This window comes from Falco peregrinus, chromosome 1, assembly GCF_023634155.1.
Source record: "Falco peregrinus isolate bFalPer1 chromosome 1, bFalPer1.pri, whole genome shotgun sequence".
NCBI lineage: Eukaryota > Metazoa > Chordata > Aves > Falconiformes > Falconidae > Falco > Falco peregrinus.
The window spans coordinates 75,386,325-75,409,068 of record NC_073721.1 but is presented as its reverse complement, the minus strand read 5'-3'; the positions used below and the strand labels follow the sequence as shown (position 1 = coordinate 75,409,068).

Here is a 22,744-nt window from a genome sequence, read left to right as displayed (position 1 = left end):
TAGCTGTGTGGTGGAAAACCTATTGCTGAATCCTTCAGAATCTGAAACCTTGTACTGATGTACTCTAAATTAAACACATGCAGTTGGTTTTTCTATAGCTCAACCATAAATTACTTACAATCCACATGGATACCACTGGGAACACCAGTCACAAGTCCTCTCTCAATCCCTCTCAACAGTCCTGTCAGCCATCTGTACTACAGGCACTGGGTTTTTTGCTTAAACATCACAACCCACAACACCATTTCTTGTGCTGCTCGGTTCACCTCCTTGAGCATTGGCCAAGAAGTATCCGAGACACCAGCAAGCTGTAAGAGCTCACCACCACCAGAAACATTCTTCCAGAAAGTCCTGCAGGTCTGTTTAGCAGAGCAGAGACTGGAGCTTTCTCCTCTGAGGAAATTCTCTTTCTACTTCACGTGACAGAATTTCACAAAATATGTGTGTAAGAGCCAGCCTGCCCCCTCCCCCAAACCACAAAAAAAACCAAAAAAACACCAGTATGGAAAGGTCACAGTGTTTTTACTACACTGAGCATGACACTTCATCTGCCTGTAATGGGTCAAAGCCTCACGGGCCTCGTGCAAATGCCTCCTGTCCTCATTCCTCACCAGAGGACATGGTCCTTGCCTGAATCCAGTTTCTACTATGTTTTGTTCAGAAAACAGTTTGACTAGAGCCACTGGGAGGTCAGGAGTGTCAGTGTGTCAGTCCCCTGGCAATAAGCGAGTAGTGGGCAGACTGTGGGGAAAATGGTAAAACCTGCAGTTTTTCAGGCGGATGCCATCTGTGGAAGCATTATGTATGGAAACCTCTTACAGAATTAGATGGTTTTTAATAAATATCTTACTATGCCATTTTAGCAGTTCGGTTTCCAAAGTAGACATCTAATAGAAAATCAAACCCATTATGCAGGTTTTTTTCCCCAAATCACACACAAATAAATATCCAAAGAGGATAAAACAGAGCATTGTTAACTGATTAGTAATTCATATTTTAAATTCTGAAGTCTTTCAGAATGTAATAACTAAAATCATTGGTACAGCGTGAAATGCAAAATTTTTTGGATTAGCTATCCTGTAATTCATGGTCTATACTTAAAGATGAACTCATGGTGAAAATTTACTGAATTATCTGTACTTTTTTAAAAAGCAGTATGAGGAAAATATTGTGTAGAATGATGTCACACCATATTCATCTTGTAACTGGAACCAACACTTTCCAAACACTTAAATGTTTGACGTAAAGCTGTGATTTGCATGTCTATTTCTACACTGATTGACAGCATTCACCTCACAAGGCTTTTTTGCTTTTGAAGAAATTTCTCAGTAGGCTGTTAAAAATCTAGATAGACTTCAAAATACAGAAAAGTCCTCATCTGATCAAGAAGAGAATGTTAAATATGATAAATAAACTAGATTTATCACCTTTCAGTTTTACTCTCTTACATACACAGAAGGTATTTTTATTTCTAAAAAGGGAGGAAAAAAAAGAAGGGGAAGGGGGGCAGAATAAAATAATTAAAAAGAGGTTCGTCCAACCTGCTTTTTGTGGAAGACTGCATGGATGACTAGAAAACGAGTATTCTTCAAGTCTCACAAGCACCAGAAAGTTTTGACACTTAAAAGAACAGATCCTTAATCTGGTTTTGCTAACGCTGTAATTGGAAAGTAATGGCAAACAGCTGAAAAACTATTTGTCAGAGATCCAGATTTGCTTATCTTTTCTATAGTTTAAAAAAAAAAAAAGTCTGGGGGGAAAAAGGGAGGGAGGTGGAGAGTAAAATTACTCGCTTCTGCCAGTCTGTCCCAACTTCGTTACACACAGACACTCATGAAGGAGAAGAAAAGGGCACAGACCAAGTTTTACTCCTTAAAACTAATCTCTGCCATCTAAGTTTGCAGAAAAGCATATGTCCATCGAAGTTTCTTTAGAAAATACATAAACTTAGGCCTGCACTTATTTCATAGAAATGCCTATTCAGCTTTAATCCTCTCCTTAGCCTCCATTAAGGCAATTGTGTCTCTTTAGCTAGGACAGTCTTGATCTGAATGGAGACAAAATAAAGGGCACAGACTTATCAGCTGTGGAGATGTTCTATGCTGTGTCAAATCAGTTTAATTCTGAGAGAAGGGTTGAGAGTTTCTGCTCTGTTTTGATGCGCACACAAACTATAGTATTTGAAGTTGCACACCTTCAACCTTTTGCTGTAATCCCAAAACAAAAGCCAGTTTATTACAATTCTTGCAGCATTATCCTAATCCCCTAACATTTGAGCCAGATATTTCAGATTGTTTGCATAGTTCCGAGATTGATTCCAACGACCAGAAGCACTGGCCAAAAAACCACGAACCTGAGCCCAGAGTATTCATCACAGCGACACAGTATGGAGGTGCTACTTGTGGACACAGGGAGAGGAGCACCTGTGTCCTTGCACCTCTTGCAGCTGCAGCCCTGCGCGCTCCAGCACGGGTCCTGTCCCGCAGAGGGCTGCACAACATTCTGCAGCATGTAGGAAGAACCCCCTGTATAAGGTTTCTCCCTTTACCTCACATGACACCACAAACATTTGATCTCTTCTGGTCTGCAAATGTTTCTAAAAATCCATGAGATTTGGGCTCTACAGCTCACATTTGTTTCACATGAAACATGTATGCGATGTATTTATATGCACTATTGAGGAAGAATTTAGTAAACCCATTGTTCTGAGGTACTACAGACCAGGGACTTCTAAAACAACATGACTTTTTCCACAAAGCCTGTACATTAAAAAAACCCACTACTTCTTCTGCCAAAATCATTACATTAATGAAGGTAAAAAGATGAATGATGATATTAAAACAAAGATCAGGAAACAACATGGTGAAGTCATGATTTTAAACTCAGAATATTCTGCATCTACACGCAAAACAATGATTATTACCAAAGGATACTAATAAATAAATTAATCATAATTCAAAGTAGAAACTAGCTACCTTCAATGCTCTGTGGACCAACTAGATTCATAGCCTGGTGTGCTGGATATTCTACCCGCGGTCTGGCAATGCCCAGTTGCTCCATAACCCCATGGAGGAGTCTCTGTATATCTGCTTCAGACACCCTGTCCGGGGTCCTGGGGCTATGGCTAAAAGGTGAAGCCAACCCAAACACCAGCAGAAACATCATGTTACAAAGCAAAGCAGTTGTCATGGTGGAAGCCACTTTTATCCTGTGAAAAAGAAAGGAATTTGATTATAAATGACAGTGAGGAAAAAAGTCCAGTTAACACATGCTGGAAGTAACTCCTATCTTACTCCTGCACACCACAGGTTACTACTACGGCTTCTAGGGGCAGCTAGGAATCTAGCCAGCTGGAAACTAGGGGGCGGGAGGAAGGAGTGGGGCAAAGAGTGTGGATAGGTTCTTCTCCTATAACATAACATTAAGTAGCAAACTGCAGAAGTCAATTCTCTGATTTGCATTTGCCCATAACATTCATTAACGGTCACTGCAAACAAAATGGGTCCGCTGTTTCACTTAACGGCAATATCCCGCCCCCCCACCCCCCCGCCGCCATTTATTATGCTGTTTTATAGACCTCTGGGCTCAAGGCAAAGAAGTCTTAAGCCAGGAAACATGTTTTCCAAGCCCTGTTCTTATACTGCCTGAAAAATGAATCACCAGAAATTGCTGAACGTCCTGGACTGTATTTTATTTGTACATTAAGACAAGAGGCTCCCCACTTCACATGCACCATCTTCCCCACCTGAAGCAAGTAAGTTTAATGTGTTTCCTTAAATCTTTTTCACTAAATGGCTGCACAGTATGGTTTAGGGGCACACACATACACACACACACACAAAACAACCACCCCAAACCAACAAATAAAAAAGCCACCCAACCGGTATCAAACCAACCAAGCACCACTTACTGCCCTCTTTGAGAGGATGAATGTTAATCAGAATGCTTGTGCCTTAAAGCTCCTTCTCCCCTCACATCCGAGAATAATTACAATGCTTCCAATCCCTTGGGAAAACAAAAACAAACAAAAAAACCCACAAAACAAAAAACCAAACACAAAGCCCTCGAGTCCCTGTTGTCGCCCTTGCACACGCAGCCGCCCGGTTTCTCCACGCCAGACGTTCAAGGCCGCCCCCCCCCCAGCTCCGGCCGCCCCCCGCAAGGCACGTGCGTGCCCCTCCGCGTTCTTCAGCCATTTTTGCCTCCGCGCCGCAATCACCCCGGTCCCGCCGCCGGCCGGCTGCAGGGGGGCTGCAGGGGGGGCAGCCGCCTCCCGCTGCCTGCGGGGCACGCAAGCCCGCTTCCCACAGAATAGTCCCCCTTAACGTGCAGGCGAGCAGGGCTGCCCCCGCACCGCGCCCGTGGGAAGCCGGACCGTAACCCCTCGCCTCCCCCCGGGGCAGCCCAGGGGCGGCACGGAGCCCCCCAGCGCCGGGCCGGGCCGGGCCGGGCCGGGCCTCCCCCGCGCCGCGCCGCACTCACCTCCCGCTCCCGGCGCGGCTCTGCGGGTGCGGCCCTCCGCGCCCGCGCATCCTCCGTGCGCATCCGCCGTGCGCAGCCACGGCCCCGCGCCCCGCCCGCTGCCCGGGCACCTGCCACGGCTCCCTGCGCTGGGTGCCGGGGGGGAGGTGGGGGGTGCGGGGGGTGTGTGTGGCGTGGTGCGGGGAGGGGGGGGGATAGTCAGGATCTCCCTTTTCAGCTGAACACAACAGCTGAAAAACAAACGGAACGTCGTTGATGGATTAACGGTTACAGAAATATTAGGTATCCCTAGGATTGTGTCCGGCTTCCCACTGCAGTTTCTCTCCCCAGAATAACATCATCAATGATTTACTTACGGTATGATTGTGTTACCTAACTGCAGGTTTACAGTGTAACAACATGGCAACCATCTCCAAGTGCTCGGAGGTAAAGGTCTGCAGGTTAAGCAGATCTATCTACATCACCCGTAGCAGAGGTTAACAAAAAGACAACCATAAAAGGATCTTGCCAAATGAAGCCTGTCATTTAATAGTGCTTGGCAAAACGCTAATTTCTAAAGGCTGTTTTATGTAACACATCTTCACTGCTACTGAGGTGAACGTGACATGTTCCATTTTAGGAGAACTACCACCAGAAAAGCTCTTGAGATTATACCCCATAAACTACAACAGATCCCTGAGCTACGCTCTCACGTCTAGAGTAGTCCCTCATGTTTCTGGCCTCTAGTACATTTTACACATCTGTACCTTGCAGGATTAAGCAGTTGGGATCTCCATCGAGAATCTGGTGCTTCTAATCTTTCTCCAAAATACGATCGACTTTATGTAAACAGATGTGTGCCTAAATGTTCTGTAAAACCTCCACCAACAGCCTACAGCTTTCTTTGACCACCTTTCCTAGTGTTTAAGGGTTGGTTTGTCTGGCCTCTACCAAAATCTCCCTTTCTGATGATGAAGCCCACTGGTTCAAGAGCAATTTACAATGACGATCAAAAATATCCGTGACACATCGCCAAAGCTACATTAGAGTTCAAAACCTAGGTACACATTAACAGAAAAAATCTCAAGTCTTGCTCTTTCAAGGAGGAACTGATGTGACAGCTCACTATTACAGACGGAGTCAGATCCCTTTTTCTTCCTCATGACGTTGCCTTTATTGTCTTCTGCCCTATTTCCATCTCCCACCTCCTTGTACCAGCTGCAGCAGCTGGCACTTTGCTGAGCCTTGTTTACCTCAGTGAAATGATGCAAATCGTGGTGCTGTGGTGCCCACATCCAGCCATCTGCCAGCACCAGCTGAAGGCAGGGGGTAGGAGCATGTTGCTGAGCAGGGAGAAGCAGCTTCCTCTTCAGATGGCAGTGAACCATCACATTGGCTCCCTTATTTCATGGAACCAAGGCTTCCCATATTTAGCCACAACACCAAACAATCCTGTTAAGACCCTCTCCTGGCTGTGTCCCTAGTGCTAGATCTTGAATAACGTAGCAACAGTGAAGCAGCTCAGCTGGGCTGACCCAGGTGGGAGGTTTCCGCCAAATCACTGAGTGGAACTAGTTCAGTGGTCCTGGACTAGGAACCTGGACAACCTTAGGAGGCAGGCCTGCGCAAACCTCATGAAGTTCAACAACACCAAGTGCAAGGCCCTGCACATGAGTTTGGGCAATCCCAAGCACAAATAAAGGCTGGACAGAGAATGGGTTGAGAGCAACCCTGACAAGAAAGACTTGAGGGTGTTGGTTGATGAGAAGCTCAACAGGACCCGGTGATGTGCATTTGTAGCCCAGAAGGCCAACCAAATCCTGGGCTGCATCAAAAGAAGCATGGCCAGCAGGCCAAGGGAGGCAACTCTCCCATCTACGCTGCTTTTGCAAGACACCACCTGCAGCACTGTGTTCATTTCCAGAGCCCCCAACCCAAGGAGGACATGGACATGTTAGACCAACTCCAGAGGAGGACCATGAAAGGGAAGGATGATCAGAGGGCTGGAGGATCTCTCCTATGAAGACAGGCTGAGAGTTGGGATTGTTCAGCCTGGAGAAGAGAAGGCTCTGGGAAGACCTTAGAGCAGCCTTCCCGTACCTATAGGGGCCTACAAGAAAGCTGGAGAGGGACTTTTTACAAGGGCATGTAGTGACAGGACAAGGGCGAATGGCTTTAAACTGAAAGAGGGTAGATTTGGTATTAGGGAGAAATTCTTCACTAAGAGAGTGGTGAGGCACTGGACCAGGTTGCCCAGAGAAGCTGTGGGTGCCCCATCCCTGGAAGTGTTTCAAGGCCAGGCTGGATGGGGCCTTGAGCAACCTGGTCCAGTGGAAGGTGTTCCTGCCCATGGCAGGGGGGGTGGAAGTAGATGATCTTTAAAGGTCTTTTCCAAGCCAAACTGTTCTATAGGTGGAGAAGGAGGCAGGGAACAGAAAGCAAGCAGAACTACTTCTTTTGTTAACATATCATTCAAGAAAATCAGAAGCCTACTTCTGCTAAATTAGGTTGCACCTTGCCTTTTGCTAGTTATGAGCATCACCAACACTTACCTAAAATGAACAAAAAAGAGAGCCAGAATAGAATCTCTTCTGACTTAAGTATTTTCACACTTACTCATTTTGATGTGCATAGTCTGCACATAACAATCTAAATTTCTAAGAACAGGCTCAGAAAAAGAAGAAAACCAATGGTTTTATTAAAACCAAAAGTATCCAGTGCTTTCAGCTTTTACATTTTGCCAACAAGCAATTTGCACATACAGAAAGCTAATGAACAGTTTCAAGTGTTTACTCTTAAATAAATTTACAACTGATGACAAACAGTTTTAATTCCGAGAGATGTAAACATTTGCTTGTGCAAATCAACTTTTAAACATACTATGGCTTCTTACATGTCTCTTGCAACACTATCAACATCTAAAACCTGCTTCTGCACCACCTAGTTAACACTATGCTATTGCTTTAAAATAAGTTAAAACCTTCCTTACATATTAAGATAAAACAATTTACTGCTTACAACAAATTACTTGGTACCTATTGCAGAACACATTGCTGGATGAATTTTTAAGACTTTTCACTTCTTGAATGAACTGCGTATTTTATTTTCCATGTGTTCCAATAATTCTCCAGTGTACATATGTCAAAATTTACCTATTCAACAAGAAAAATATGCTCCCAACTTACTTCAACAGAAATAAAAAAAAATTGTCTCAGAAGTAGAGCTGGTGTAAGGTCCAATTTAAATACCAAAGTAGTGCTACAATACACTTAAAACTAACAAGTAAGTAAATTTAACTACCAGTACTCCACATCAACACATTTTCTTTCACAAATGTGAAAGAAAAAAACCAAACAAATTTCTTTCACAATTGTTTTAAGTGTCTGAGAATTTTTTTTAAAAAACTTGGTACTTAGTCCAAATACTGCAAAAATTTTGGGTGATTCAGCATGTTTTTAGAAGCTGAGATAACTAAATATGAGCTCTAACACAAACATTTGTAAAGACAGGGTTTTTTTTTGTTTTAGAAGTCAAATTAATTTGGGTGAACTGACTATCGTTTATAAGAGTTTCAGAGTAAATGAAGAAAACCAACATAAAACAAATTGTTATTCGTACAAGTCCATGACTCAGTTACAAAAATAAATCAAAAATACCAAATTAGAGCTAAAAAAATCATACAAATTTAGATTTTCCAAATATTAACCAAGTTACAATAAGCCCATTTAGCAATCATATTTAATCTTACAAGTCTACTGGTTTTGCAGCTGGTAGCAGTTTCACTTTAGATATTGGATTCTTTGGAGAGCCTCTATAACGAATTCTTTCTTTTCCCAGAGCATTTCTTGTGATTGTAGATTTTTCTAGGCCAGCCCCTAAAATATTTATGTTTGCATTAACTTTTAAACTGGATTTCACCATTTCATGATTGGTTAGATCTTCTAGAACAGATTTTGATGGATGAACAGTCACTTTCTGCTCATGAATTCCAGCGGTTCCGACAGAAGCATCAGGCTTGTCTGATGGACTTAACGGCCTGCAGCATGATTTGGATGTTATGTCTAGCTGCTTATGAGATACAGAAACTTGGTCATACATACTTTCACTCCTTAGCAGTAAAGCCACAGAATTATTCGAGGGCTTTTCTGTGCAGGAGAATAGTGCAGAATCATAGCTCAAAGATTTAACAAGTGATGAACCATCACTTGCTTTAAGCAGCTGAGATTTTACACACCGTCTGTTAGCCTCCAGTAAGGAATTCATTCTTTTTACAGACTGTCTAACAGGAGTACGTTGAAACTTAAGAGGTGGTTTAGTTTTGCTTGCAGAACAACTTGGATCATTTAATGAAAGCTTGTTGAACCACTGTATGTGGTCAGAAACCTTTCCATGGTCTGAAACAGTTGATGTTTTAGTTAAAGTTTCATGAGAATTTTCACTTTGCAAGTATTGGTTGCCACCTTCGTTTTGTGATTTAGGCAACTGCAAAATAGAAAGCTGTCCTGCCACAGAAAGTTTAGCCGCATCTTCTTCCAAATTACAGCATTTTACCATACAGTTTTCAGCTGTTTGTGAGTGTGTTAATTCTACTTCCTCTTTTCTTCCAAAGGAATCTAATTTGTTGAAGTCATCTGTTGATGAACCATTCTGAACAGTCAGCTTGTCTTCCCTGGCCAGTACTTCAGGCACATGAAGTTCAGTTACATTTTTTATATCTGGTTTTGAGACCTGAAGTTCAATCTCAATAGAAGTTTTGAAGTTTTTCTCTAAAACTTTAATTTCATCTTTTTTTGATTGCTGTTTATCAGTAGCGTAAGATTGATTACATTGGTACAGCAGCTCTCTGGATTTTGTATTTGCTAGATCTTCAGAAACTTCTTCAGCTAACAATTCTTTCTCTGGACTAAGCCCTGTGAGACACAGAGTTTCATTTAATGTTCTACCTGCTATGCCTGAGAAGGAAGATACCGTATCACCTATCAAATTGTGAAGATTACTTCCAGATGCAGAGAAGGCTTGCTTAACTTTCAGTAATGTTTCTGCAGTTGAATTATTTTCCTCTTCACAAAGCAAAAGTTCTAAGCTGTTGTCTTGTTTGCTTACAGTTGTGGATTTGAATTCATCTGTAACATTCGGTGGCTTTCCAAATACCAGAACAGACTCTGAAGAAGCTATTCCTGTTTCAGGATGTCCTGGCAGAATTCCCTCGTTCCTGCTGATCACCTGAGAATCTCTAACAGTAGGACTATTCCATGACATTCGGTGAACTACTTTATTGTGATACTTTGGTGTTAGCAAGTTTTCTTCTGACTTGCTCACTTTTTTTGAACCTTAAAATAAATACCACACAGTGTTTAGAAATAATGTCTTGCAATTTTCATGATCATTTAGGCAAAATTCTTGCTAAAAAAACCCTAATTATCAAAGCAGCACTGAATTTAAAGATGCCATTACTCCCTTAAGTTTCAGAGATGTGAGGAAAGGTTGTAATATTAAGAACTGAATTCACGTATCTCATCATGTGTAACTAACAGAATGACTAAAATACACTAGAAACACAAGCCTGTCCTAAATTTTTTTCCCCAGAAGTCACAAACAGTCAAGTAGCTTTTGTCCTACTAGCTAGGAGCACTTTTAATCTGATTGCTTTTATACCTTTATCCATAAAGTTACTTTTGCTTTACAAAAGCAAGTTTTCCCCATCTAATATATTCTGTTAGATACCTACCTTTCTTGCTGAGTTTTTCATTGACACATGGGCTGAAGAATACATCTCTATTTGCACATTCAGTTCTGCTTTCCAAACCTTGTTGACTTGCAAGACGCCTTCCAATATTTTCAGATCTATTACCAACCGTACATCCTGATACAACATTCTTGAACAAACAAAAGAGGTTACTTTCATTTAGACCTGTGATATGGAATCTCATTTACAAAGGAACCTCCAGGAAAAGGCTATGCAAATCAGCCATAGCAGCCTTTTCTTGACCATACATTATTTTCCCTTGATTCTCCGTAGATCTAGGTAGGGAACAACCCACCTGCAATAAGGTAGTTTAACCACACTGAACATAAGGCTTCTGTGCATAGACTTGGTAATATCAAAATTTCAGGAGCTGAGAGACCTACAGATCACAAGTGTCATGGGTTGACCCCAGCTGGCAGGTAAGCTCCCCTCCAGCTGCTTGCTCACTCCCCCCAAGTCCCCAGCAGGATGAAGGAGAAAATGGGAAAGGCAAAAGGAACAGGGAGGGGATGAGGACTGATGACATAAGAATCACCTGCAAGCCAAAGCAATCACTCATGACAAGTGGGCAGAGGCCCAGCCAGCCCCTGAACAGTGTCTACTTTATAAAAAGTCCTCCCAACACAGTTTTACTGGTGAGCATGCCATATAATGGCATGGAATAATTCCTTGGTCAATTCAGGTCAGCTGTCCCCTCCTCCAGCCTCTTGGCCCAATCTCAGCTGAACCCAGTACAAGCTGATCAGTTACTGTTATGAAAATAAACCTAGGGCTTCTTGTACTTGATAGCAGGTCCAGTTATGCTGTGATCCCTCTATAACCAAGGAAGTCCCTCCTGCGACTGAAAAGTGGTGCCCAAAACTTTGCACAGTAACAAGGAGACTGGAAGCAGAATACTTACCATTTCTCTGTTGCTTTTCCCCAAACCAAACTTCAAGCGTAATGATCTACGAACCATTTCTTTTCGGCTAATCTTTGGAGAAAAACAACCTGTCTTTCCTGATTCAGCCCTGGGAGAAAAGAGGGGAAGAAGTGCCACACAAAAAACTATTTAGGAGGGAAATGAGAACATACTGATATTCATGGTTACTTCTTCTATTGCCTTCTTGCCAAGCTTTTTTAATAGGCACAGGAGGCTACTATACCAGATCTTATTTTATTTTGAGCTCCATTTTTTCCACATTGGAAGATTACTATAAAAATACGGTATGTTTTGAACACCAAAAAAGGTGATTTTAAAAGACAGACTGAGATTTTACACATCGTTAGTCAAGGGGTCGAGACCTAAAGATAAATTGGAAAGGTAGTTTCTGAGAGTTAAGGCAAATTACCTGTGTAATTTTTTCCTTGTATGTCTTTTACTTCTTCTGTTCCCTGTACTAGACAGAAGATTTTCACCACCAGTTGAAGGAGACAGTGAAGTCTGTGATGACTCGAGAGACACACAAGGACTTGCTTCAAACTGAACTACAGGAACAACGTAACATTTACATGACCTTAAAACAGTCACATTTTTTCAGATGAAGAGTTCACAGTTAATTCAATAAAAAATAGTTTTTTAAACAGCACAGGTTTGTTTGCTCTTTTTGTGGAGTGCTGGCTTGAAATCACTTTGACTTCCACTTTTATTTAATAGTATATGAAGCTATTGCTTGTAGCACACATTGAAGTGGCTGGATTGCAATTAATTGCATGCTACCAGTATCACTACCTCAATTAAGTTTCCACACTGCTATCATCAGATCAGTTCTTCAGATTTCAGAACTTAAATAAGAAAAATTAGATTCAATCTTAATATTTTTAGCAGTGTGCTTTTTTACATACCTAGCCAGAACAGTTAAAACAACAATAAATGAAGAGCTGCTACTCTACTAAATTTTTTTATAAAATAGATGCATTACTACCGTCTTCAGAAAATGCCATTGCTTTGGTTTGCTTATCTGTAGAACAAGAATTTCATGGTGTGCATGAAATGATTTAAGAAAAAAAATCCATGAAGTTTTACACCACTCAGTTTTGAGGGGGAAAAAAAAAAATTGATCTTCAGGCAAAACAAACATAGCCAATCTAGAAATTTCTTTTTACTCTAACTTCAGTTGACAGCACATTAAGGAACCAAACAAAACTCAAGTAGGATTTCCAGAAGAGCCTGACAGTTGGAAGCACTAACAGAATGAAGTGGTATTAAAGTATTGTCAAACTACAGTAGAACTTTTTCTATAGAATTTTGAGATTATTTAGCATCTAGAATCCAATCACCTCTTGTTTTCTCAAGAAAGAGCCTTTATAATAGTAACAATTACATTTCACAGAGTTAAGACCAGTCATTCAAGTATTTAGGAGACTGAAGGAGGCTACAACTTTCAAAACATTGGAAGCACAGGTAGTTTTCATGGATTTGTGTGCTAAGACAGAAATGTGAGTATAACCTAGGTGATATAGAGGGTCTGAAAAAGATAAAAGGACATCAGGACTGCAGATTTGAGAGATTAATATAACAGAAAACAAGAAAATTTTGCCAATTTTGCCTTTGCTCAATCCATGTAACATTATCGTCACTGATGACCATAGAGTATTTACTAAGATGGGCAAGTAGTGCAAGACACACTGTTAAAGTGAAGATTATCAATGACTGTCTAACAAGAACAAAAGACTGCACATATAAATGAAAAGCCATAAATAACGACTTCAAGCAGCAGGGAAAAAAATGAAGGCACTGTACCTGAAGCTGGCGTTGAGCTGCTGTTAAAAATGGCGCTTGGTAACAACTCAAAAGCAAAACTATGCTTAAAAGATCGTCTTTTCTTGCTGGACAAGCCCTGAGAGCAATCAGTTGGAAGTTTACGCTTGGTACTTGGAGTAAGAACAATTGGAGTCATCGATGAAAGGACTGAAATTTAAAAAAAAAAAAACAAAAAAACAAAAAAAAACAACCAAACACAAATTTGAAATAAACAGCCTAAAAGGTCAAGAGTTTATTGGAATATAAACAGTAGTTTGGTTTTTTAAACTCCAAAAGAAAATTGTTGTAAAAGTTTAGCTAAAGTGCATGCATTTTGAACAGGCAAAGCAATTTGTACAGCTTAAGGTTTGTTTTCTTTATTTTGAGTACCAGAAAGGAAAATCCAAAACCACACATTAATAAAATACAGGTATTAGAAGAGAAAACAAAAGAGCTATAGTCATATTCTGGAGGTTTAAGAGACAGAATGAGATTAAAAGAATTTCAGTCCTGGAAATTCATTCCCAAGATGATAAAATGCTGCACCTACTGCACTGAAGCCTTAGTGTGCATTAGATAAAAAAGCACAAGTTCAGTTGTGTAATCCTAGAACCACACAGCCCACTGCTGCAGTGATCGTAGCTGCTCAAAGAACTAATGTAAATGCAGTATCTTCAGTAAATATGTAGCTATATTCAAAGTTTTAAACAATTTAAACATAGTCACGTTATCTTCAACTAAGTTTAGTTCTTCAGTTAAAAAAGTTTGTGGAATATAGTTGACAAATCCAGAAGATACTGCATGGGCTTTATGTAGTACAAATACACCAATACCTACCGCTTCTGTCTTGCTGAGGTGTAGTGGAGGGTGTTCTGTTAGATTTAAATTTATTCAATGCTCCACTAACAATATCTGAAATGCAAGACACACCGAGCAATCAAATTTAAAATATGAAGTTTGTCTTGCTCTATTTTCAACTCAAGTTTAACTTGGATTCTTTCACACAGAAATAAAACAATTGTTTAAACTGATTTGCTTTATGTAAAGAAAACTACCGTCCAACATAGTTTTTGTTGCTTCCACAACAGGTGAAAAGTTCTACTTTCCTTGAGGGAAAATAAAAAATAAAAAAAAAAATCATGCACAGACAACAGAAGTTTCTTGTAGAAAATTCTACTGGTCATTGTAAAATCATATGCCTTCTAATTTCTTGTAGCAAACCTAGAAGGCATCCATTGAAGTCTTTCTCACAGATTTTCTCACTTTACTGGAAGTCATCGCAAAGCTAAAAAGCTCTTAGAGCTTTGAAGTCAGGCCCGAACAGAAACATGAAATTTTTGGTCTTGCAAAGAAATAATGTACAACTTTTCTGTGAGCTATGTTTTTTTTGTTTGTTTGTTTTGGGGTACTGTGTACTGTTTTTTCTTAAATACAAAATTAAACCCAGAAGAATATATGCATGAAATTTTACTGGTTTTCCTGCTTTTAAATGTGTAAAATGGAAGTGTGTTTAAATGCTGTTGCAACCTACAGTTGTATTTCCATGTGCTCACAGCAAAGTTTAGCAAACTACACACCTGTGGTAATACTTTTATGGTGTTTGGTAGATCAGGCAGTTTTTTTAAAAAATATAAATCTTTGAAAATAGATGAAGTTTAGTAATACTATGTTTTACTACATCTGGAGAAAGAGTAGGAGCTGCCTACTACCAGAACCTATTCCTCAGAATTAACGAATTCTAGCTAACTACTTCTCAAAATTTTAACATTCCAAAACATTTATCACTTTACAAGCACAGGATGATCTCTATCCTTCAGAGTGGAAAAGCATATTACTCAAAAAAAAAACCCAACAAAAAAAACAAACCCAAAAAACCCATGCCTTGGCTGAAGATACACAACAATAAAACCTTAATTTAATTGCTGTCTGGTTTAATATTCCAGGTACATATGCTAAAGACATACGATAGTTTTATAGCAATCAGTGTTATAGTGGATTTGACTCAAGTCAAGCATATGTATTCCACGGTATTTCCTCAAAGAGAATGCAGAACAGAGAAGATACCATTTGATTATCTATACTTGGCAAAACAAAACAACCACAAACAAGAAAAACCAAACCCTACTGAATAGCTAAAATGCAGAAAGAAAAAAAAAAAGAGAAAACAAACCACGATATCAGAGCACACAGTCCAATTCAGAGTTACACTTCAAAACAAGTATTAGTGAATAATTCAAAACACACATGCTATTTATATCCTTGCTTTCTGATGACCTGATTTAAATTATGTACTACCTTTGAGTGTTGAAGTATAACTTCAAAACTAGCAAACAAAAACCAAACAAACAAAAAAAATCTTTATCAGCATTCTGCAACAGGATCTGAAGTTAACTCAACAAAAAGTGGAACATTAATCTGGCTTCACAAATCCAAACACATATATGGTATAGTCAACAGACACTAGAATAAACTCAGAGTAAATATACAATAAAGTGATGTGATTACTGAAGTCTTATACAGATTTTGCAAGTCAAATCCAACAAATTTCACTGGCATCTATTCTGCTTGTGGAAGAAAGAAGTGCTTAGGGTCAACATACTTGAAGTCTCAAAGTAATTCTATTTTAGTTGCTAAAACTTTCACACAATATACCTACCCCCAACACTTCGGTGCCTCCTCTTCTTAGATTCACCGAGAGATTCATTCTCACTGTCTTCGTGGCCCCACAGTGAGGGAGTAGACTGAAAGGCATCAACACCTAACATTGCAGGAATTTTTTCCAAGATAAAATCTGGTACTTGTCCTGAAATAGTTGACAAATATATATATTTTAGTTATTTAAAAAATTAAGAGAAAAACTGTATACCAGTATGTACATTTCAATAAACATTTATCATCTTACCAATTTCTGCTGCATGGTCAATAAATGTTTGCACAACAGCTGCTTGCAAGCGAATTTTTTTTTCTGTACTGGCAGACATCTTCTCATTTTCATTTGAGTGCAAGAGATTGGGAGCAAAAATCACTGCCAGATTACTGCTATCCATTCTGTTTTCATTGGATCTTAAAAAGAAAAGGTTTTTTGGTTGTTTGTTTTTGCTTTGTTTTGTTTGTTTTTGCACACATTATCAGGACATAAACAGTAGAGAGAGAAAACACCAAATAACACAAACATAGATGAAAAAAAATAAATACACAGTCATTCACCTGAGTCCTTACATACTAAGATTAATGCATAGACTTATGCACCTCAGGCTGTGTGACTATGCTACTGAAATCAAGAGGTGTTAGACCCCAGTCAGTTTTGAGGAATGCAAGGTATCAGTTAGATTATGTTAACTTTATCAGTCTCTCCTTTTGCTTTCCAAAGAATAAGGAATACAACTATGAAAGAATGGAATAAAGTCAAGTCTCCAGCAAAATAAAGTTTCATAAAGAAAACACTTTGGATTTATGAGAGAAGAGACCATGACTGAATTCTAGTGAATGACTGCAGATAAGAAAGTTTAAAGTCACAAACCACTCGCAGAAAGTTACAGCAGTTGCTGGAAAGGGAATTCCTTAAAGGAACTGGGAGCTGTTTAAAAGCACTGACTTTACACTGACCTTAGGGACACAGTTCTCAGAAAGTTGAAAAAGTATCTCAAAGCTTCAATTGTTCCATCAGCCATCAAACATGACAGCAACACAGTCGCAGTTTTCTTCTCATTTCCTAGCTGCTGAGCTTTGAAAAGCCCTTCCTGCAGGTGAGGTGGAAGGATGGGTTCTGGCAACTCTCTAAAGAACTGTTTAAGAAGCCCTGCAACATCACATGGCAGTGCAGCTGAGAGGCAGTTTTCACCTTGATCCAGTTTACTCTGAAATTGTTCATCAGAAACACAATTTGAAGTCTTCAACATACTGTCAGATTTCTAAGTTTAGGCATTAATGCTCTAGCCCATATCAGAAAAGTTACATCTTCCCCATTTTTAGTTTCAGCTTTGTCACATTTTACCCAACTACATTATCTACAAAGGCACTGATGATATTGTCAGACCACGTGCGTTAATTCATAGCTTTACACCATGTATGCATCCTTCTGGGAAAACACTGCTGAAGAAATATCCTCACAGCATCCAGTGTGCATAACTACTAACAAGTTTGTTCAGTCATGACTGTATTCTTGCCATCTGGAAAGCCAGAAAATTCCAGGGGGTGCAGGGGGTGGGTGGGAAATGAGGTTTGTCAGTTTCTGGACTAGATTGCCTCTCATTCCTAAAGTGAGTAGTGTTACCAGTCTACTTCAAATGTTAAAACTTGAATACTACTGAAAGAGTCCAAAACCTGAAACATGCAGATGATCAAGTGAAATGCAGCTTATTTAAAAAAAAAAAACCCAAACACTTCAAACAAAAAAACTCAAACCAACCAAGGCTTTAGAGAATACCTTTAAAGCTTTTAAACGAACAAGAGAGCCAGACTTTCTGAAGAGTCCCTCAGTGTGAACGTGTTCTTCCAAATATTCACAAGTATCAACAAGAAAGCTGAGGAAAAAGTAACATACTTCTGTCACTCAGAATAAAGCTTGTTTTTTTTCCCAGAAAAAAACATTTAAAGATAAATAGATAAAACTTAATACATAAGCTAGTTTTTCTCAATGAAAAGCAGCATAAAGAAATAAAACTTGATGATAGCTGTGGCTCAGAATTACCCATCTAACTCCTGCATCCTTCCCCTTCCCAAACTGAAACTATTCTCATATTCCCCATAAGCTTTAGCAGCTCTGGAATAAACATTTTGTTCCCTCTGACAAAAGTTCAATACTATAAAGAGAGCAAAGTAAGCATAAATCTAAATATAGTATTAATTTACCTTGGAATATAACCATATTCTGGCACAAGTGATTGCGGTAACGCATGAAAAGATACTCCAAAGATTTTACCCTAAAATACAAAATTAAATTAACGTTATTCAAAAGTTGATGGGATTAACTACGTATTCCACAGGGTACAAACAGAAGGGCAGTTGAAACAAAACCCCGAGGTTTTCAGATAAGAGGGATTGTCAGGAAAAACACTATCATCTCCTGATATCTGAGCCTATGCTGACTCTAGTTACAGGTAACGCCCTAGATTACTGTGAAAGAATAGAAAGGTTTTCCACACCATGTTTTGCACTTTTTATTTTACAAGGAGTCAGTTTTTCTATAAGGCCTCCAAATCAGTAAGGATATTAAACAGACTGTTCTGGAGTCTCACCTTGACAATCTCAAATTGACTAAATCCTATTTTATTTCAAATGTGTTTTGTTGATTTTTAAGAAACTTTCAAGTAATTTTTTCTGCATTTGAGGTACTCAAGATTGCTGTCCTAGGAAGGATTAAACTCAACAGAATACTCTAGAAAACTGTTCTGAACTCCTGTGTTTAGTATTTGTATTTAAAAACCTCTTACAACTCTACTGCCTTATAGCAAGGCATCAGAGTACCTGTTGCATTTCAGAAAACAAGCAATTTCCTCAGCCATTACTACTGATGCTCACCTACAGCATTTTTTTAAATTGTTTATCCAAGGTCACTACACAGTTGTTCCAGGTATAGAAAACCTGCATTTCAATGTAACAATTGTACTTTTATTGCTTTGCTCCACCTGTGCTATTTATATTTACAGAGCATGCAAGCCAGCCCCTCCCTCAATCAGAAGAGTGGGATCATGCCCAACCTACTATCAGGGATGAATGCAAACTCTTGGTCGTTTACACCTGAAATTCAAAGTGCTGACTATGTTGAGAAAATAGTTAATCAATAACTAACCCATTAGGCCACCCTGGGCCTATCTGTACTACAGAAAACAAGCATAACATGATAAGGAAAGAAGCATTTGTCATTGTATTCCAGGTTCCAAAAGGTACATAAAGAAAACCAACTCCAATAGATAATGTTTTTCTGTGTTTACAAGATCATGTAGTAGAGAATTCCAGTGGCTTGTAATTCAACATTTAAAATTAATAACTGATATCCTCCACTTTATTAGATCTTGTTTGAAATATCACAAGTTGTGATTAAAGTTCTTAAAGTTATGTCGGTTCCCATATAATAGAAATAGAATGCCTCTGGCAAAACAAACGTTCTTCTATTTTTCCTTTTCCTACATTGCCCAGTTGTTATTTAAATACACATTTTCTTCCTCATATAAAATTTAAGCACTACAGACAGCTACATAGACAGCTTTTATTACAACATACATGTTATTCACGGTTTCCATTACTCTCCCTTCAAACAGGGAAAAAAAGTACAACCATAACATTGATATCAACAAGGGGGAAGGAAACTAATTGAAATTTTACTGTTGCCCTCTCCCTTTCCAAACAACCCAACTCAAGCATGTGTTTTCACAACTTCTTTGGCCTTATGTTGAGCAAGGGTTAATGATGCTGCATTTTGTAATACCCTCTCAGCCTTACAGAAAGCTCATTCTGAGAACTATCAGGTCTGCCCTGTATCAGTTGTGTGGCAGTCTTATTTAGGACATGAGAGTGGTCCATGCTTTATAAATTACAATCTACCAGAAGATCGGTATTCTTAAATGGACTTCAGTGCTGTCTAAACTGGCATCTGTTCTGATATTTAAAACTAAAGTAGGAGTCCCGAGACAGAAAACACTTTTTTTTTCCTTCAGCAGATTCAAAGTAGTTATTTTACGGCAAGAGGGCGGATTTCATTCCGCAGAACACAGGCAAATCAAGGCCAGATCTGTCTGTACCAAAACACCTATAGTCACGTGTTATACTAAGAAACCAAGCAAATAAAGCCGTTCAAACAAAAAGTCTAAGTATCCAAACAAAATAAGAAGACATAAAGCTTCCAGAAGCTACACAGTAGCTACGTATTCCAAGAAATAATACAGTGACTAAGACTTACGATCCATAGTGAACGACATTAAGCACAGTAAAGCGTAAAAAGATGTAGCACAGACGAGAGGCGCCCGTGTGTGCTTGAGACCATCAGCGGCGTTACCGAGAGGGCCACGGCTCGCTCACCGCCCGGTCTGCCCCGCAGTCCGCGTCCTAACCGGGCAGGGAGAGCTCGGCATCGCCAGACCATTACCCTACCACACCTGACGATGGCCGGGGGCACTTGCTGAGGAAAGGGGAGAGGGAAGGAAAACGAGGAAGACTTTCCCCCTGCAGGGATGAAGCCGTTTCCCCACGGGAGGAGGTTATGCCCGGCCAGGGGCCAGCAGGAGCAACAGCATCTCTGCTGCCAGGCCCGGCGGCCGCAGCGGGGACAGAGAAGCCCCCAGGCCTGCGCGAGTTGCGGTCCGGCAGCAACAGCAGCCGCCGCGCTCGCCCACCCGCCGCGGCGGAGCGCCGGGCACCCTCCCTGACCGCCGCAGCGTCACCGCCCCGCTTACCTCCGCCACGGCTGCCGCTCCCGGCTGCTTGGCCGCTGCCAGACAGCTCCCACTCTTCACCTTAATCCCGTAAGAGGCCCGGAGCTCCTCCAGCACGGCCAGCCGCACCAGCCTTCGCCTCTGCTCCGCCATCCCAGCGCCCGCCACCTCCCCCGCCGCCCCTCAGACCCTGCTCTGCACCATTGCTGCTGCCACCTGGCCAGACCCCTGCTCCCACGCCGCCAGTTACCGCCTGGCTCAAACCCAGCGCCCTACCCCGCCCGCGCCGCTGATTGGCCCGCTCGCCGTTCGAAATGAGGCCCCCGCCGCCCAACGGCCGGCCGGGGCTGCCCGGCGCCGCCTGCTCGCCGCGCCGCCTGCGGGCAGCACGCTGGGTGCCTCGGGGGCCTCGCCGGCCTCGCCGCGGGGCGGGCAGCGGCCCCGGCAGCGGCCCCGGCAGCGCCAAGGGCTGGGGTGCACCGCGAGTCGCCGGAGCTGTCCGCGGCCCGGGGCCGGCGTAGCGCCGGGGCAGCCGGCAGGGGGGGTTCTCGCCCGCTGTGAGCCGCCACCTCTCCTTCCCCGCACCAGCAAGTTTCAGGGCAGTGCTGCCAAGCTTGGGGTTGGTTTGGTTGGTTGTTTACCTGAGAATAAATGCTTGCTTGTTTCTTTGGAAAGAAGTTTCGATTTAAAGAAGTAACCCGCCGCGGTTTTGTGAACTAAACAGAGGAATGGGGCACAGGCCGTCAGCCTTACCTGGTGGTAATGGCGGTGTGTGCTGGGGTGGGGAAAAAGTTAAGGCCCTTCGCATCTACCTCAGTCAGTGATGCTGCCTTCACCTGCCTTAGCTTTGGGCTGTGCGGGTCCGTCCAAGATGATACATCGTTTTCTGTGGACCAAATTTCCCAGTTTTAGTGGCCGTTAATCCATCAGCACCGAGTTGGGTGTACTCTGGGTTTGCTTACCTGCCCCGTGCTGTGCTCCAGACCTCCAGGAGGCTCCTTCGGGGCTTTGCACTATGCTGTTACAGGAAAAACTGTAATTTTTTTATTCTTCCAAAATTTCTGTTCCAAAGGTAACTCTTCAAGTGTTAACCACCACATTAATGAAACACAGGAAACAAGTGCTGTAGAAAAAATGAACTTTCCAGCCTTTCCCCTGTACATACGCTGGTACTAGTTCTAAAGTGAGTCTTACTTCACTGAGAGAAAGAGAAGGACACAAAGTTTAGACACAGAATGGTGATAACCATGTTGCGGTGCTCTGAACACCCATGAACACAAAAATTAGAGAATAAAACAAAAGGAGAATAGCTGAAGTTTTTTCAAAAGTCACCAAAATAAAAACAGAAAAAAAAACAACCCTAGAAAGTTGTGTGGAAGGAAGACCTAGCAGCAATAATAAATAGCAGATTAGACATGAATTTTCTTCAGTAAAACCCCAGGATTTCGATTATGGACATCAAAATCATGTCACTGAGCAAAAGTAATATTCCTCTAAAAGTAGCTTTAATGCAGCTGTACTGTAGGTTTTATTATCTGTCCTGGCATTGAAATTGCAGGAAAATGTGAAATTTCAAACCCTGAAGTATCACTGATGAGAAAATAAAGGAATAAAATGAATAGGTATCATAGAATTTAGTTTAAGCAATCTCTGTCCAACTTAGTTTTCTGTAGTAATGATGAATTACAGAAGAGGGAGCTGTGATCTGATAAATGTATTGAAACTTTTCGTGTCTAGGATTTTCCCTTCAGTAGTCACATAAGAAAAAACAGACGATGTAGTATGTGCTGTGTTTTTTTCCAAAAAAAGTGATGGAAGTAATCTTTACATGTTACAAAAGATATTTAAAGCCACAGTAGTGTCTTGTAATTTTGTCAAAACCATTTGTCAAATACTTTAATATCCTTTAGGTGACTATTTTAACATTTTTTTGTTTTATTTATAGTAGAGACTGGAGCAGGAAAATTACTTGGCAAATAAGAACTAGGCATCTAATTTTGGAAACAGTTGTAGCATCACATCTCAAATCTATTACGCTCTTTCAAAACTGAGTTAGAAAAAATAAACAGCTATTTGGCTACCTTTTTTTCCCCCACAGAATAGTCTTAAGAATTGACATCCCAAGCTTCTGGCATTTTAAATAATTCTAAGTTTCAGAGAGCTATCCTGTCCTGAATGAAGTAAAGGGCATAACTTTTGTCATCAGGAAGGCCAGGCTTACACTCCTTTTGCATCCAGCATGTAATACACAAATGTATTTATTTGTACACACACACACACAGATGCTCTTTTGCACTATCCCTATATAGGTATGACATTTAGGGAGAAAAAACCAACCATGAGCACCTCCATCTACCATGGCATTTTGTGAATTTTGGAAGCTATTACAGAAATGAGAGCTTTAAAAAACAAGTCAAATGTTTACCAACAGTCTCATTTCAGTAA

At 40.8% G+C, this 22,744-nt stretch overlaps 2 protein-coding genes across 5 annotated transcripts in view; both read right to left on the bottom strand.

Moving 5' to 3' along the window:
• The window catches only part of SCG5 (secretogranin V), a 29,146-nt gene extending 24,536 nt beyond the window's left edge, over positions 1-4,610 (bottom strand). Inside the window, exons 1-3 of one of the 3 annotated variants that reach the window (XM_055795739.1) lie at positions 4,483-4,580; positions 3,911-4,005; positions 2,976-3,208 (exon numbers count right to left, since the gene is read on the bottom strand). In XM_055795739.1, the coding sequence (XP_055651714.1) occupies positions 2,976-3,189 (214 nt within the window). In that variant the 5' untranslated portion in view covers positions 3,190-3,208; positions 3,911-4,005; positions 4,483-4,580. Of the gene's footprint in view, positions 1-2,975; positions 3,209-3,910; positions 4,172-4,482 lie in introns of those variants that run through there. The other 2 variants (XM_055795725.1, XM_005234606.4) reach the window with 2 other exon arrangements.
• Positions 4,611-7,135: 2,525 nt separating this feature from the next.
• On the bottom strand, positions 7,136-20,586 carry ARHGAP11A (Rho GTPase activating protein 11A). 2 transcript variants are annotated; one of them, XM_055795709.1, is made up of 12 exons: positions 20,321-20,586; positions 17,781-17,851; positions 17,356-17,452; positions 16,536-16,786; positions 15,832-15,992; positions 15,586-15,732; positions 13,767-13,841; positions 12,930-13,097; positions 11,539-11,674; positions 11,109-11,217; positions 10,190-10,337; positions 7,136-9,791 (listed from the first exon to the last, which is right to left on the bottom strand). In XM_055795709.1, exons 1-12 carry the CDS (start codon positions 20,450-20,452, stop codon positions 8,206-8,208), a joined length of 3,081 nt encoding a protein of 1,026 aa, XP_055651684.1. In that variant the 5' UTR covers positions 20,453-20,586; the 3' UTR covers positions 7,136-8,205. The 2 variants fall into 2 exon arrangements, with proteins under 2 accessions (XP_055651684.1, XP_055651692.1); XM_055795717.1 differs by lacking the exon at positions 13,767-13,841 and having other exon boundaries at positions 20,321-20,583.
• Positions 20,587-22,744: the final 2,158 nt, after the last annotated feature.